Raw genomic sequence first — 13,428 nt, 5'->3', positions numbered from 1 at the left:
ATTCAGAAGCTCCAGGCAACAATAACCATCCCTGTAATTAAATATCTAAAATCTTTCTTTCTCTCTTGGGTACAAGGTCAAAGAATGTGGCCACTTGTTTATTACTCTAGGCACTGTAGGATAAGCACTGGACTGCTAACCACAGGGCTGGTGGTTCAAACTCACCAGCCAATCCTTGGAAACCTCATTATAAGGTCACTAAGAATCGGAACCAACTTGATGGCATTTAACAACACTGCTTACCCATACCATACCTGCTGCTGTCAAACAGATTCTGACTCACAGCGACCCTATAGGACATTGTAGAATTACCCCATAGGGCTTCCAAGGCTGCTGGTGTTTGGAATATTGGTAGCCAAGCTTTCAGCATCATAGCAACATGGAAACCAACAGTACTAGAGACTGACAGACAGGTGGTGGTCGTGGGGCTGACCCCTTACCTATGCTGGATAGGAATTAGTGCAGATCCCAGAGGGATCATTACTTCAGTTATTAAAGCCTCATACTTGGCTTCAGTGTAAAGAAGGGCATCTGGACGGAGCTTGGATAATTGTCAGCTACTCATGACAGTTTACACACACACACAAAACCAAACCCCTGGCTGTCGAGTCCATTCCTATTCATGCTGATTCCATGTGTTACAGAGTAGAACTGCTCCATAGGGCTTTCTTGACGATAATCGTTAGGGAAGAAGATTGCCAGGCCTTTCTTCCACAGTGCTGTGGAGTGTGCTCAGACCTCCCTTTAGGTTAGTGATCAAGCATGAATTATTTTTAGCACCCACTGAAATGTTTCCTTTTTCACCCAGGTCATGCTCTCGGAGCGAAAAGGTACGGATGAGCTGTATGCGGTGAAGATTCTGAAGAAGGACGTGGTGATCCAGGATGATGATGTAGAATGCACCATGGTGGAGAAGCGAGTGCTGGCCCTGCCCGGGAAGCCCCCGTTCCTGACCCAGCTCCACTCCTGCTTCCAGACCATGGTAACGTGTCTGCTGCCCTACTGTTCCCCCAGGTTCCAGCCAAACCACCCCAGAGTCACCCACCACAAGGAGATATGTGGACCCTCCCCATTTGAGAGACAGAAAGGCGTCAGGCTGGGGGGTCCGCAGAGAATTTCTGAGGTTGGTTGCCATTGAGATGTTTCTACCCAGGATAAATGCGTTCTCAGTTGGGATGAAGGAATTTAGGCAACTGGTTTTATAACCAACAGAGCAGGGCCTTTCTCTGACACCAAGGGGTGACTCAGGACCTTTGGTGTCACAACATGAGAAGTGGTTGTTAAGTGCCGTTGAGTCAGTTCTGACTCATAGAGACCCTGTATAGGGTTTTCGAGGAGCAGCTGGTGGATTTGAACTGCTGACTTTGTGATTTGCAGTTCAGTGCTGATCGTACAGTGCCACTCCGGAGGTCCATGAGAAGCGGTCGTAGAATGGTAATTGGTGAAAAGACAGTACCCTTAGACCAGGGGTGGGGAACTTTTTTTCTGCTAAAATTTATAACATCATTCGTGGGCCATACAAAATTATCAACTTCAAAATTAGCCTGCTGTATTTGGTCAAACAATGAACTCACCCCTAATATGATGGCTAGAGTCCTGGTGTGGCGCTGTGGATTGATGTACCAGACTGCAAAGCCATTTGAACTGCAAGGTCGGCAGTTCAAGCTCACCAGCTGCTCCTCAGAAACCCTGTATAGGGTTGCTATGGGTCGGAATGGACTCGACAACACTTAACAACAACAATGTGATGGCTGGGCTCCTGGTGTGGTGCTATAGGATCAGCACTGGACTGTGAACCATAAGATTGGCAATTGAAACCCACCAGCTGTTCCTTGGAAAACCCTATACAGGGTCACTATGAGTCAGAACTGACTCGACAGTATTTAACAACAACAATGTGATGGCTGGATCTGCAGTTGCCTTGGCCAGATTAGACCAAATGATTCCGAGGGCCAGACGTTCCCCATCCTTGCCTTTGTTGTTATAGTTGTTAAGTGCCATTGAGTCGATTCCGACCCATAGCGACCCTGGATAGGGTTTCTGAGGAGCAGCTGGTGAGCTTAAACCGCCAACCTTGCAGTTCAAACAGCTTTGCAGTATGGCGCATTAACCCACAGTGCCACACCAGGACTCCATCCTTGCCTTAGATGGTCATCATTAGCTCTTCAGATGTATCAGATAAACGCATTGCTGCTAGTTTCCAGGCCTTGGAGGGGCGGTCCCTGAGACCACAACCCTCAGGGCCTCAGTCTCTTCATTTGGAAAATGGATGAGACGATAGAAACTCCATCTCAGGGTGTCTGTGAGGAGGGAATGAGACTGTACCCGAGAAGCACTTAGCACTGTGCTTTGTTGTTAGTGCCGTTCCGACCCACTGCAGCCGTCTATAGGGTTTGAACCACTGGTCTGCTAACCACACCAGGACTTTGATTGGCATCTTAGAAAGAGTCCATAACCAGGTGCTGTCAATTTGGCTCGGACTCATGGTGACCCCAGGTGCAATCGATGTTAATTACTCATTTATAAAGGTTGAACTTTGGCCTTGCTTCAAGTGCTGAGTCTAGTGCTGAGTTAAGCCAGACTCTTTCTTTGAGGAACTTAGGATCTTGATGTAGAAGACGCAGACACATGGATAGGGACCAAACAATGCGCTAGGGAAATGTGACAGCAGACCTTGGAAAGGCAAATGGACAGGTAGGTCTACAGAGCGTATCTTAGGACCACGATGGTGGTGGTGGTGGTGATGTTGTGTCACAGAGTTGGTGCCGACTCACAGCCACCCATGTATAGGGCTTCCAAGGCTGTAAGTCGCTACGGGAGCAGAAAACCTCATCTTTCTCCCTCGCAGTGCCTGGTGGTGGACTCTGACTGCCGACCTTGCATTTAGCACCCTAATGTGTAACCCACTATGAACTAGCATAACCACAACTATGCCTGCGTTTGGGAAGAGCAGATGATTTTCTTCTCTGAGTGTAGATTCTCCAGATCCCAGACAGTCTCCTACCATTGCCATAGGCTGTCAAGGTAAATTGGCTGGAGGGAACATTTAAAAATATCCTCTGCTTTGACCCACCAGCCTTTGGTTGGTTTTCTGGTTGTTTGGTGGGCTTTCTGACTCCAGGGAACACTTAAAATATCCTCTGCTTTGGCCCACCAGCCTTTGGTTGGTTTTCTGGTTGTTTGGTGGGCTGTTTGGTTGGGTTTCGGGCTCCAGGGAACATTTAAAAATATCCTCTGCTTTGGCCCACCAGTGTTTGGTTGGTTTTCTGGTTGTTTGGTGGGCTGCTTGGTTGGGTTTCGGACTCCAGGGAACATTTAAAAATATCCTCTGCTTTGGCTCACCAGCCTTTGGTTGGTTTTATGATTGTTTGGTTGGGTTTTGGACTCCAGGGAACACTTAAAAATATCCTCTGCTGTGGCCCACCAGCCTTTGGTTGGCTTTCTGGTTGTTTGGTGGGCTGTTTGGTTGGCTTTCTGGTTGTTTGGTGGGCTGTTTGGTTGGTTTTCTGGTTGTTTGGTGGGCTGTTTGGTTGGTTTTCTGATTCCAGTCCCTTTCTTGCCTCCGCTGCTAGCGGGACTAGGAACTAGAATTGTGTTCTCCACAATATGCAGCACGCACCGTTATACAAAATGGTCTTGGATGTATGAAGGATGATTTTAAAGGGTTTGTGGATTGTAAAGAACTTTCTCTTTTCCATTTACTTTAAGTTTGTCCTATTACCTTTGGTTGTTGGTTACCATTAGCAGTTTGTGAACACTTTCCTATTTAACAAAGCGGGATTATGAAACTTTGGTTTCTAAGCTTTTGGCAAACAGTGGTTTCTAGGTTATCTTTTTGCTTGTGTTTTATTTTCTGTTTTTTATATTTTATATTGTATTTGTTTTATATTGTGTTTTATATTTTATATTCTGTTTTATATTTTATTTGTGATAGCACTAATGGACTCCTGGAGTCCTGGTGAAAACTGAAGAAAAAATTCATGCCTCGAGTTGCGCTATTGAAGGATTCCCGAATTTTGAGTTGGTGTCAGTAATGAGGATGGTCTTGGGAACTCCTAGACTCTACAAGGGATAATAATAATACTTACCTCACAGGGTTGTTGGATGACTAAATGAGATCTCTGATCTCCTCCCTAGTATTGTACTGAAGACTTAGAAAGTGCTCACTGAATGTTTATTATTCATGAGATGCTGAATGTAAAAATCCCTAGTATAGAGCTTGGCGTATAGTAAACATCAGGTGAAAGGCATCTGGTGTGGCGCTGTGGGTTAATGCGCCAGACTGCAAAGTCGTTTGAATCGCAGGGTCAGTGGTTGAAGCTCATCAGTCGCTCCTTGGAAACCCTATACAGGGTTGCTATGGGTCGGAATCGACTCGATGGCACTTAATAACAACAACATCATTATTAAGCACTGGACCAAAAGGTCAGTTTGAACTTCAAGGTCAATGGTTCAGACTCAACCAGCCACTCCTCAAAAACCCTATACAGGGTCGCTATGAGTCACAACCAACTCAACATCACCTAATAGCAACAATGGGTTCAAACATATACCAAGGGCCCTGCAGATGGTCCAGGGCCGGGCCACATTCCACTCAGTTCTCTTCAAAAGGTCACCATGAGTCGGAGCTGACTCGGCTGACGTTAATAACAGCAACATAAAGTCTCCTTTTAATTTTGAACTATTAAGACAGGTTGTAGTCATCATTTAGTTGTTAAAATGTTAAGCGGCTTTCACTCCCACCCAGGTGGGGGGAATGAGAACTCTGACCACCATCCGGGAAACGTCTCCTAACCTCAAGCCCTTCCTTTGCACAAGATAGTAGCTTTACTTGTTTGTGTGTCTTTGTAGTTTTATCACTTAGGTTTTGCCATCCGTAGACTAGATCATTTCAAATTGCCTGTTTGAAAACAATGAATAAATCTTCTCAGTCTTTTAATCTGCTGAGTTTCCTCTCTACTCCGTGGCCCCTTTCTTTGATGGCTTTTATGTTGCAGACCCTGGGCAGGCAGAGTTTTCAGTCTGGCCCAACTCGACATGACCCTCTGCCCTTTTGTCTCCTGACATTGATTGGCAGCTTGGTCTAGAGGCTCACTCAGACTTAGGTTCTTGCCTTTTGGCAGGTCCATAAGTGCTGGTGTGTTCTTTCACCCAAAGGCACACACTGTCCAGTTGCTTCTTTTTTTGATGTTGGCAGCCATTGCCATGCAATGCCTCAACCTGTTAGCTCATTACAGATCGCAAGATGTTATCTTCCAATTCTCCCATTGGTTTTTCATTGATTCATTGGATGGAATGCTTTAATAAGAAAAAGCCTTCCCTCGTTTATTTCTTGGTTACCTGGTAGTAAAGTTCATACAGGAAACGTAGGATAAATGGTTGATTCTTTCTCTTTATTTGACAGTTTTCAAGATAATGAATCACTCCCCTATGATGCATTGAAGGTGACTTAAGTTTTCTTCTAAAATAAAACTTTTTCAGTCAATGTAAACAAAAATATTAAGTAAGCAATAATGCACATCATATAGGGATCTGCCAAAGACCAAGAAGGGGTATATATTAAGTAGTCTACATCTCTAGTCTTCATTGGGGATTTAAGACTTGTTGCTGTTAAGTGTCATTGAGTCCGTTCTGACCCATAACCACCCTGTGTACAACAGAACAAAACACTTCCCAGAAAAAAATTCTCAAATGGTGTCAGATAGAATGAAGAGTTCAGCCTCTAGATGTCCTCACTCCCATTGGTGGTCCCCAATGGACTCATTTCACACCACCAGAGATGAAGGGCAGCTTCCATCAGTACCAGGGAAGAGATCTCATTCTCAAGACCCAGGCTAACTTGTAACAGCAGTTTTTCATTTCAGTTGAATGCGTTGTGATTGGCAGAGATTGCTCACTTGTGACTAATGCTCACTTTAAAGGGCAGTACCTTAGTTTATTTGTTGGTTTAAGAATGATATAGTACAGTGGGTTTAAGATGATTCCTTTCGTATTATCCCACATCAATCTCTCGAACTTCAGTATGCCTTTTTGAGTTAGTGAGTAGGCGCTGGTTCGTATGGAAATTGTGCAAGGCTCTGGGTCCCATCAAAGAATGGTCACATGCAAGGGAAGAGAGATTAATAACCACAAGAATTGGAATACCAGAGCTCAGTGGATTTGCATCTTGCGTGTGGGTGATGTTACCAGGCTGAAGAATGGCCCCTAGCCTCCCAATGCATGGAGACCAGGTGATATCACTGTTCTGTCTCCCAGAGCTGTATTGTTTGAAAGAAATAAGTAATATAAATAGTAGAGTCTCACATGGCTTGAGGAGATGGCTCCCTGCGAGGAGAGAGGCCCTGGGAGGCTGAATGCCAGCTGGCAGAGGGAAGAGCAGATACCCCTCCATTTTACCTCCTCTCCACGGCATATGCTCATTGAGTGAAATGCCCCAATTTAAATTCTTTTCCTCTCACTAACTTGTTTTGATTTTTTTTTTTTTTTAGATTTTAATTTTGCATAAATTAAATTAATTTTAAAAGACCTACAATAAGGCTTACTATATGTGAGGTATTATCCCAAAGGCTAACATTTTAAGCAGCATGACAACCCTTAGGTCCTATTTTCATCCCCATTTCACAGACCAGGGGACTAAGGAAAAGAGACTAGGCTGAGGCCACACACGGCCAGGATTTGAACCCGGACACTGTATGCCTGACTGTGTGGGTCTGGTCAGCACCCACTCCCTGTGATGTCTGGAGGTGGCACCCATCTCCAGGCTTGGGAAGACCTGAGGTCTAGCCCAGTGCTGCTCATCTTTCACCAGACAACACTCGTAGTCCTGTGCCTTCAGGTCAGCAGGTGCCTCCATGCCTCGGCTTGCTCATTTCCACAGTGGAACCATCAACTGGAACAGCCATTGTTGACAGGGCCTTCAAAGCCTTTACATCATTCCAGCCTCACAAAAATCTTGTGATGGAAGGAACTTTCGCCTCCTTTGTAGGTGAAAGGATTGGGAACAAGAATGTGTGGTAGTTGCCTGAAACTTACTGCCAGTTCTCCGTCCATTGAGCTCAGAGCCCAGACATTTGTTACTTATATTATGTGAGTCATCACCCAAATGGCTTAAACACTAACAGTGAAACAGACAACAACCAAAAGCAGCCACTGGCATTAACAAGCCCTTCAGTATGTGTCAAGTCCGATGCTAAGCACTACGCATGTATTATGTCACTTTATCCTCCCCATACCTTTCCTGGGTGGCGCTGTGGGTTAATGCGCTGGACTACAAAGTCACTTTGATCTGCAAAATCAGTGGCTCAAGCATGCTAGCTGCTACTCAGAAACCCTATACACGGTCGCTATAGTTTGGTGCTGACTCAATGGCACTTAACAAACAAATACCTTTCTTGGGTAGGTCCTAATACTATCTCCAATGTACAGATGAGAATACTGATGCTCAGAGATATTGAGTAACTCATGAAATGCTACAACTGATAGGTAGTGGAGCTGGGAGATATTCTGCAAGACCCAGAAACTTTGAAGCTTTTGCTATCCTGCCTGTGACCCCCAGATGCCTGTTAATAGTCTATATACATACATATATATATATACATACTCTGGTAGCGTAGTGGTTAAGAATCGGGCTGCGAACCTTAAGGTCAGCGGTTCGAAACTACCAGCCGCTCCGCGGGAGAAAGATGAGGCTTTCTACTCCCGTAAAGATTTACACCCTCGGAAACCCTATACAGGGTCGCTATGGGTCGGAACCGACTCAATGGCACTCAACAACAACAACAACAATCTTCACAAAAAACCTCACCACTGGACCAATAACACCCGTATAAATGGAGAAAATTATAAAGTTGTCTAAGACGTCATGTTGCTCAGATCAACCATCAACACTCATGGAAGCAGCAGTTAAGAAATTAAATGAAGTATTGCATTAGGCAAACCTACTGTACAAGACCTCTTTAAAGTGTTGAAGAGTAAAGATATCAGTTTGAGGACTAAGGTGTGCCTGACCCAAGCCATGGTGTTTTCAATACCCTCATATGTATGTGAAAGCTGGAGAGTGAATAAGGAAGACCGTAGAAGAATTGAGTTATGGTTTTGGAGGAGAATATTGAAATTACCATGGACTGCCAAAAGAACCAACAGATCTGTGTTGGAAGAAGTGCAGCCAGAGTGCTCCTTGGAAACCAGGATGGCCACACTTTGTCTCTCGTACTTCAGATATATTATCAGGAGTGACCAGTCCCTGGAGAAGGATACCATGTTTGGCAAGGTGGAGGGTCAGAGAAAAAGAGGAAGACCCTCAGCGAGATGGATTGGGGCAAAGTGGCAACATCGATGGGCTCAGGTGTAGCAACAATTGTGAGGTTAGCACAGAACTAGGCAGTTTGTCGTTTTGTTGTGCATGGGGTCTCTATGATAAGTCGGTAGATGGCATCTAACAACAACAACTAATCTTCACAGGAACATGCTATACATTAGTGTTACTGTCCACATTTGTGCACAAAGGAAACTGACTTCCAGAGATGAATGAGTCAAGTAACACAGCCAGTAAGTAGCAGCCCCAGGACTTGAACCTGGGTTTCCTTGTGCCCTTCAGCTGCTTTTCACTATAATTCAGTATAATTACCCTGCTTATCCTGGAAGGATATTGCAGAGATTATTGTTGGTGGTATTGTTGCTAAGTACCGCTGAGTCAGTCCCAACTCATAGCCATCCTGTATAGGGTTTCCAAGGAGCGGCTGGTGAGTTTGAACAGCGACCTTGAGATTCAAACCAACTTTGCAGTCCAGTGCTTATCCTACAGTGCCACACTGGGAAAAAAATTATCAGTGGGGATGATTTCTTTTTAATTTCAGTAACACTGAACATGTATGCCACAGATTAATGTGAATGAGGCTAAGGTGAGCATCCTCTTCTACGGAGGGCTCCCGAAGATAGACATCTGGCTTATGCTCAGCTTCTATCATTACATATGCATCCCCTGTCCCCCCCCCCCCCCCCACCCCCAAATAGTAGTCCTTCGTAGGAAGAGGTAGGCAGGGCTGAAATCAACAGTATCCTTACAGCCAGTACCCATTAAAATCAAATCATTGGTAACTGCCTTCAAGTTGGCTCCAATTCATAGCAACTCTATAGAAGGTTTCCAAGGAGCAACTAGTGAGTTTGAACCGCCAACCTTGTGGTTCAAACCGGCCTAGGGGTCCAGTGCTTTATCCTACCATGCCACAGCAGGGCTGCTAATATAAAGAGGGCTGTTGTTAGCTGCCATTCAGTTGGTTCCTGATGTAGGGCAGCTCCCATGCACAGTGAAGAAACGCTGTCCAATGTAGCACCATCCATATGCTGGGTTGTAAATTGGATCTTGCAGTCCTATTGGTTTCTATTGGCTGAGTTTTTGGAAATAGACCAACAGGCCTTTCTTGCAAGTCTGTTCTGGTTTGGAATCTCTTGTGAAACCTGATCAGCATTGTAGCAACACAAAACCTTTACGGACAGACAAGTGGTGGCTACGCCTGAGGTACATTGGCTACGCCTGAATGGAAAGCAAGAATTCTACCAACCTAAGTCTCACGTGCTTATTGGGTCTTTCAACACATTTCTTCATCGAAATAAATGTGTCAGGCCCTAGGAGCAACACTCAGAAGAATACCTCTGTAAACAAAAGCAATGAAATCCCTACGCCCTTGGAACCTGTATGTACTGGTGTGAGAGTCAGATGAGAGACAATATACTATTGTTAGGTGCCATCCAGTCCGTTCTGACTCGTAGTGACCTGTATAGGGTTTTCAAGACTCTTTAAATCTGTGCAGGAGCAGAAAGCCTCATCTTTCTCCTATGGAGCAGCTGGTGGGCTTGACTTCCCACCAGTGTTTATCAGATGAGCTCCCTCCGTAGTGATGGATGGATTGGGGCAGAGAGGTGCCCCTCTTGATAGGGTAATGTAGGAAGGACTGGCTGAGAAACGTACCATGTAGGCAGAGCCCAGCACAAGGAAGGCTGGGAGGGGAAGGGATATAAGTGGCTATCGCAGGGCAAAGCCAGCCTTCAGGAAGAGCCTGTGTAAAAGCCTGAGGCGGGAGCATGCGTGCATGTTTGGACAACAATGCCTAGTCCAGTGTAGCCAGAGTGAACTGTCATTTTATATTTTGTGACCCAGAATTCCCTTATGAATCAGCTTCCTTTCAAACCAAAAATGACACATTGAGTAGAAAATGCCGCAGATGTGAGGTTATTTTGTTTCTTGGTGGACTTTTTCACTAGACACTTAGAATTTTGAAACTGAAATACCCTTAATAGACTAAAAAAGTCCTCAAAGTGGTCAAAATATATAAAAGTGAAGCAGACACCCACACATGGACGAAACAATCCCATCTTGTAATGATGCAAATTTGATTCTTAAAAACTTGCTTACAAAAACAAAAAATTATATCCGAGGTACCCATAGATAATTGGGTTAAAGCTACGTTAGAAATAACGCATGGCACACTGTTAACAGAAAACATAGAATATTCTATACCATTTAAGATGATTGTAAAATGTGTTAAAATTGAAGGTGTGTATGTAAAGAAGTTAAGGCCACACAGATAGATCAAAACGTTGATTTGATTCCGGGAGATGTCTTTTTGAATTTAGATTGTTTTAGTTAGTGTGTATAATAAAGTACTTTAAAATGTTTTATGTGCCATAAGATGGCAAAAAGGAATACCTAAATAGATGTCAGAGCCCTCCACCGAAAATAAAACCTATTACTGTCAAGTGAATTCAGACTCCTAGCAACCTCATGGGACAGAGAACAACACTGCTCCAGGGTTTCCAAGGCTGCGATCTTTACAAAAGCAGACTGCCTCGTCTTTCCTGCCGAGTGGCTGGTGGGTTTGAAATGTCAACCTTTTGGTTAGCTGCTGCATGCTTAAAAACTGTACCACCATGGCTGTTTTGTCCTCAGCCCTCAGCAGGGTGAATTTTTAGAGAGGATTGGGGTTTAGACGCATTGACTTAGAAACCCAGGGGTGAGCATAAGCCCTCTCTCTGTCAGGTAAGTGATTTCTAGCGCTGTGACCTTCAGAATTGCTCTGAATACTGGTTTCATCACGGTTACAGTGAGGATTAAGCGAGATGATGGATGGGAGGGTACATGATAAACACGCAATAATTGGAAGCCAACTGCATTATTAGAGCAAGGCCGGAGGGGCCCGTTGCGGCACAAACACAATAGATTTCTGTGTCCTCCAGTCCTTTGAGTGTTCTTCCCGGGGACAACTGCCAGCATAGCACAGTCATGCAATTTCCCAACTGCCAGTGGGCACAGGCAGTTAAGTCTCCTTAGCAAAACATCTATTTTAACTGTTTTCTTTTCAATTGAACATATGCACCTTTTTTTTTTTTTTTTTTAATAGAATTAGATTTTATGAGTCATTGAAGGACAGAAGTTACCTCCTCCCCAAACTTGCTGTCATGGACCAGACCAGCAAGAACTCAATTGCAAGGCATGCTGGAATGCAAGAGAAGACACACACACACACACACACACACACACACACACACACACACAGAGAGAGAGAGAGAGAGAGAGAGAGAGAGAGAGAGAGAGAGATGATGATGATGCTCACTTGTAGAGTGGTTACTGGTGATGTATCTCTAGAGCCCCAAAGGTGTCCCAAGGGTCCTAGTAACTCTGGGTCAGCTCTGGGAGACAGTATCTAAGTGATGGTTTTGGCTTAAGAACGGAAGGGGTCAGCTGTAGGAGGTTCTGGCAGTTCTTTCAGCCAGGGATGATTGGGTTGCAAGAATAGAACACCCCCTTCCCAAAACTAACTCATGTAAAAAACAAAAAAAACTTTAATACAGAAACAACCCAAAGGACAAAATACACCTGGGCCACATGAAGAACTAGAATTGATAACTTTAAAACTGCCTAGAATAGATTCCTGTCTTTTTCTCTCCTTGCTTTCTTTGTTTCTCCTTGCTTGTGGTCAAGGTGGCTTCCTTGTTGGTTGTTATGTGCTGTGAAGTTGGTTTCGACTCATAGTGACCCTGCATAGGGTTTCTGAGGCTATAAATCTTTACAGGAGCCAAAAGCCTCATCTTTCTCCCTAGCCCCTTACAATTTACCTAGCCACTGAATTCCTGAGTTCTAATTCATGCTCACAGGAAAGGGAATTTTACTGGTTCCTCTTGAGTCAGGTGTTGATGCTTGGCCCCCAGTTAGCTGGAAATTGGCTGCTATTATCTCTTAATATTGTATCATCTATAATGAAGACTATAGAATAATTGATGCACTTAAATTATGTTGTTGGAGGAGAATATTAAAAGTACCATGGACTGACAGACCAAACAAATCTGTGTTGGAAGAAGTACAGCTAGAATGGTGACATTCATCTCTCTTACATCAGACATTATCTATCAAGAGGGACCAGTCCCTGCAGAAGGACATCATGCTTGGTAAAGTAGAGGGTCAGGGGAAAAGAGGCAGATCCCCAACCAGATGGATCAGCACAGTGGCAGCAGCAGTGGGTTTAAGTGTAACAACTGTGAGGTTGGTGCAGAACTGGGCAGTGTTTCGTTTCATTGTGCATACAGTTGCTATGAGTCGGTACCGACTTGACCGCACCTAGCAACAACTCATGTGCCTCTAAGAAGGAAGTCAGGTGGGAGGTACCATCTTGCCCCCAAGGAGACTGAGTTGATGGAGTTTGTAGACAGCTGCAGGCAGTACGGAAATGGTGTACAGTATGTCTGCGGACAGGGAGCTTTTGAGACCTTTGCAGGTGTCAGGACCTTAGGCAACTAAAACCAGCTGATGATCGCGAGTGTTGGAAAGGAGCCTGAAAAGCAACTCGGGCCCAAAGAGCTGCAGCAAGAGAAACAGACACCGCCTGGTTCACTACCTTCAGGCTGGTGGCCTTTGATTATTGATTCCTTAATGGAGGTCCATGAAATTCCAAAGAAGAGCGCTTGTCCTAGTCCCTGCAACATTTGCAACTGTGTAATGACGAAAAACAGCAACAATCACAAGGATGATTTTTTTTTTTTTTTTTGGTAAAACTTTTTGTTTTTTTTAATGTTTTTATTTTGGATTGAGTGAAAGTTTACAGGGCACATCATCAGCTTCACATTCAACCATTCATATAGCTTATATAGCTTGTTTCATTACATTGATTATTATCCCCTCCATATATCATCAGTTAACAGTGTTTCTCTCTATCCTTTTTAGCTTTTTATTTTTGCCGGGGGGGGGAAGCTTGCCTTTTTGGAATTTACAGTCTCGGCTTTTAGGGAAGGTTTCTACATTTGTCTGTGGATATCCAGGGCTCATGTATGAGATTACTAATAAGCATTACTGAATAATCAGATGAGGGACAGTTTGCTATGTCTACTAGGTAGCTAAAGTCTGATCCTCAGAGCCTATGGTTTGGACGGTCAACAACG

The 13,428-nt window shown here is 44.3% G+C and overlaps 1 protein-coding gene across 2 annotated transcripts in view; it reads left to right on the top strand.

Annotated features, from left to right (window-relative positions):
* The window catches only part of PRKCB (protein kinase C, beta), a 448,755-nt gene that overhangs the window by 348,292 nt on the left and 87,035 nt on the right, over positions 1-13,428 (top strand). For both annotated transcript variants that reach the window (XM_006867193.1, XM_006867194.1), the window contains exon 10: positions 809-982. In XM_006867193.1, coding sequence (XP_006867255.1) covers positions 809-982 — 174 coding nt within the window. The remainder of the gene's footprint in view (positions 1-808; positions 983-13,428) is intronic.

The sequence above is a fragment of the Chrysochloris asiatica genome, unplaced genomic scaffold, assembly GCF_000296735.1.
Source record: "Chrysochloris asiatica unplaced genomic scaffold, ChrAsi1.0 scaffold00102, whole genome shotgun sequence".
NCBI classification, from domain to species: Eukaryota; Metazoa; Chordata; class Mammalia; order Afrosoricida; family Chrysochloridae; genus Chrysochloris; species Chrysochloris asiatica.
The sequence above is the reverse complement of the archived record's forward strand: the minus strand, read 5'-3'. Positions and strand labels throughout refer to the sequence as shown.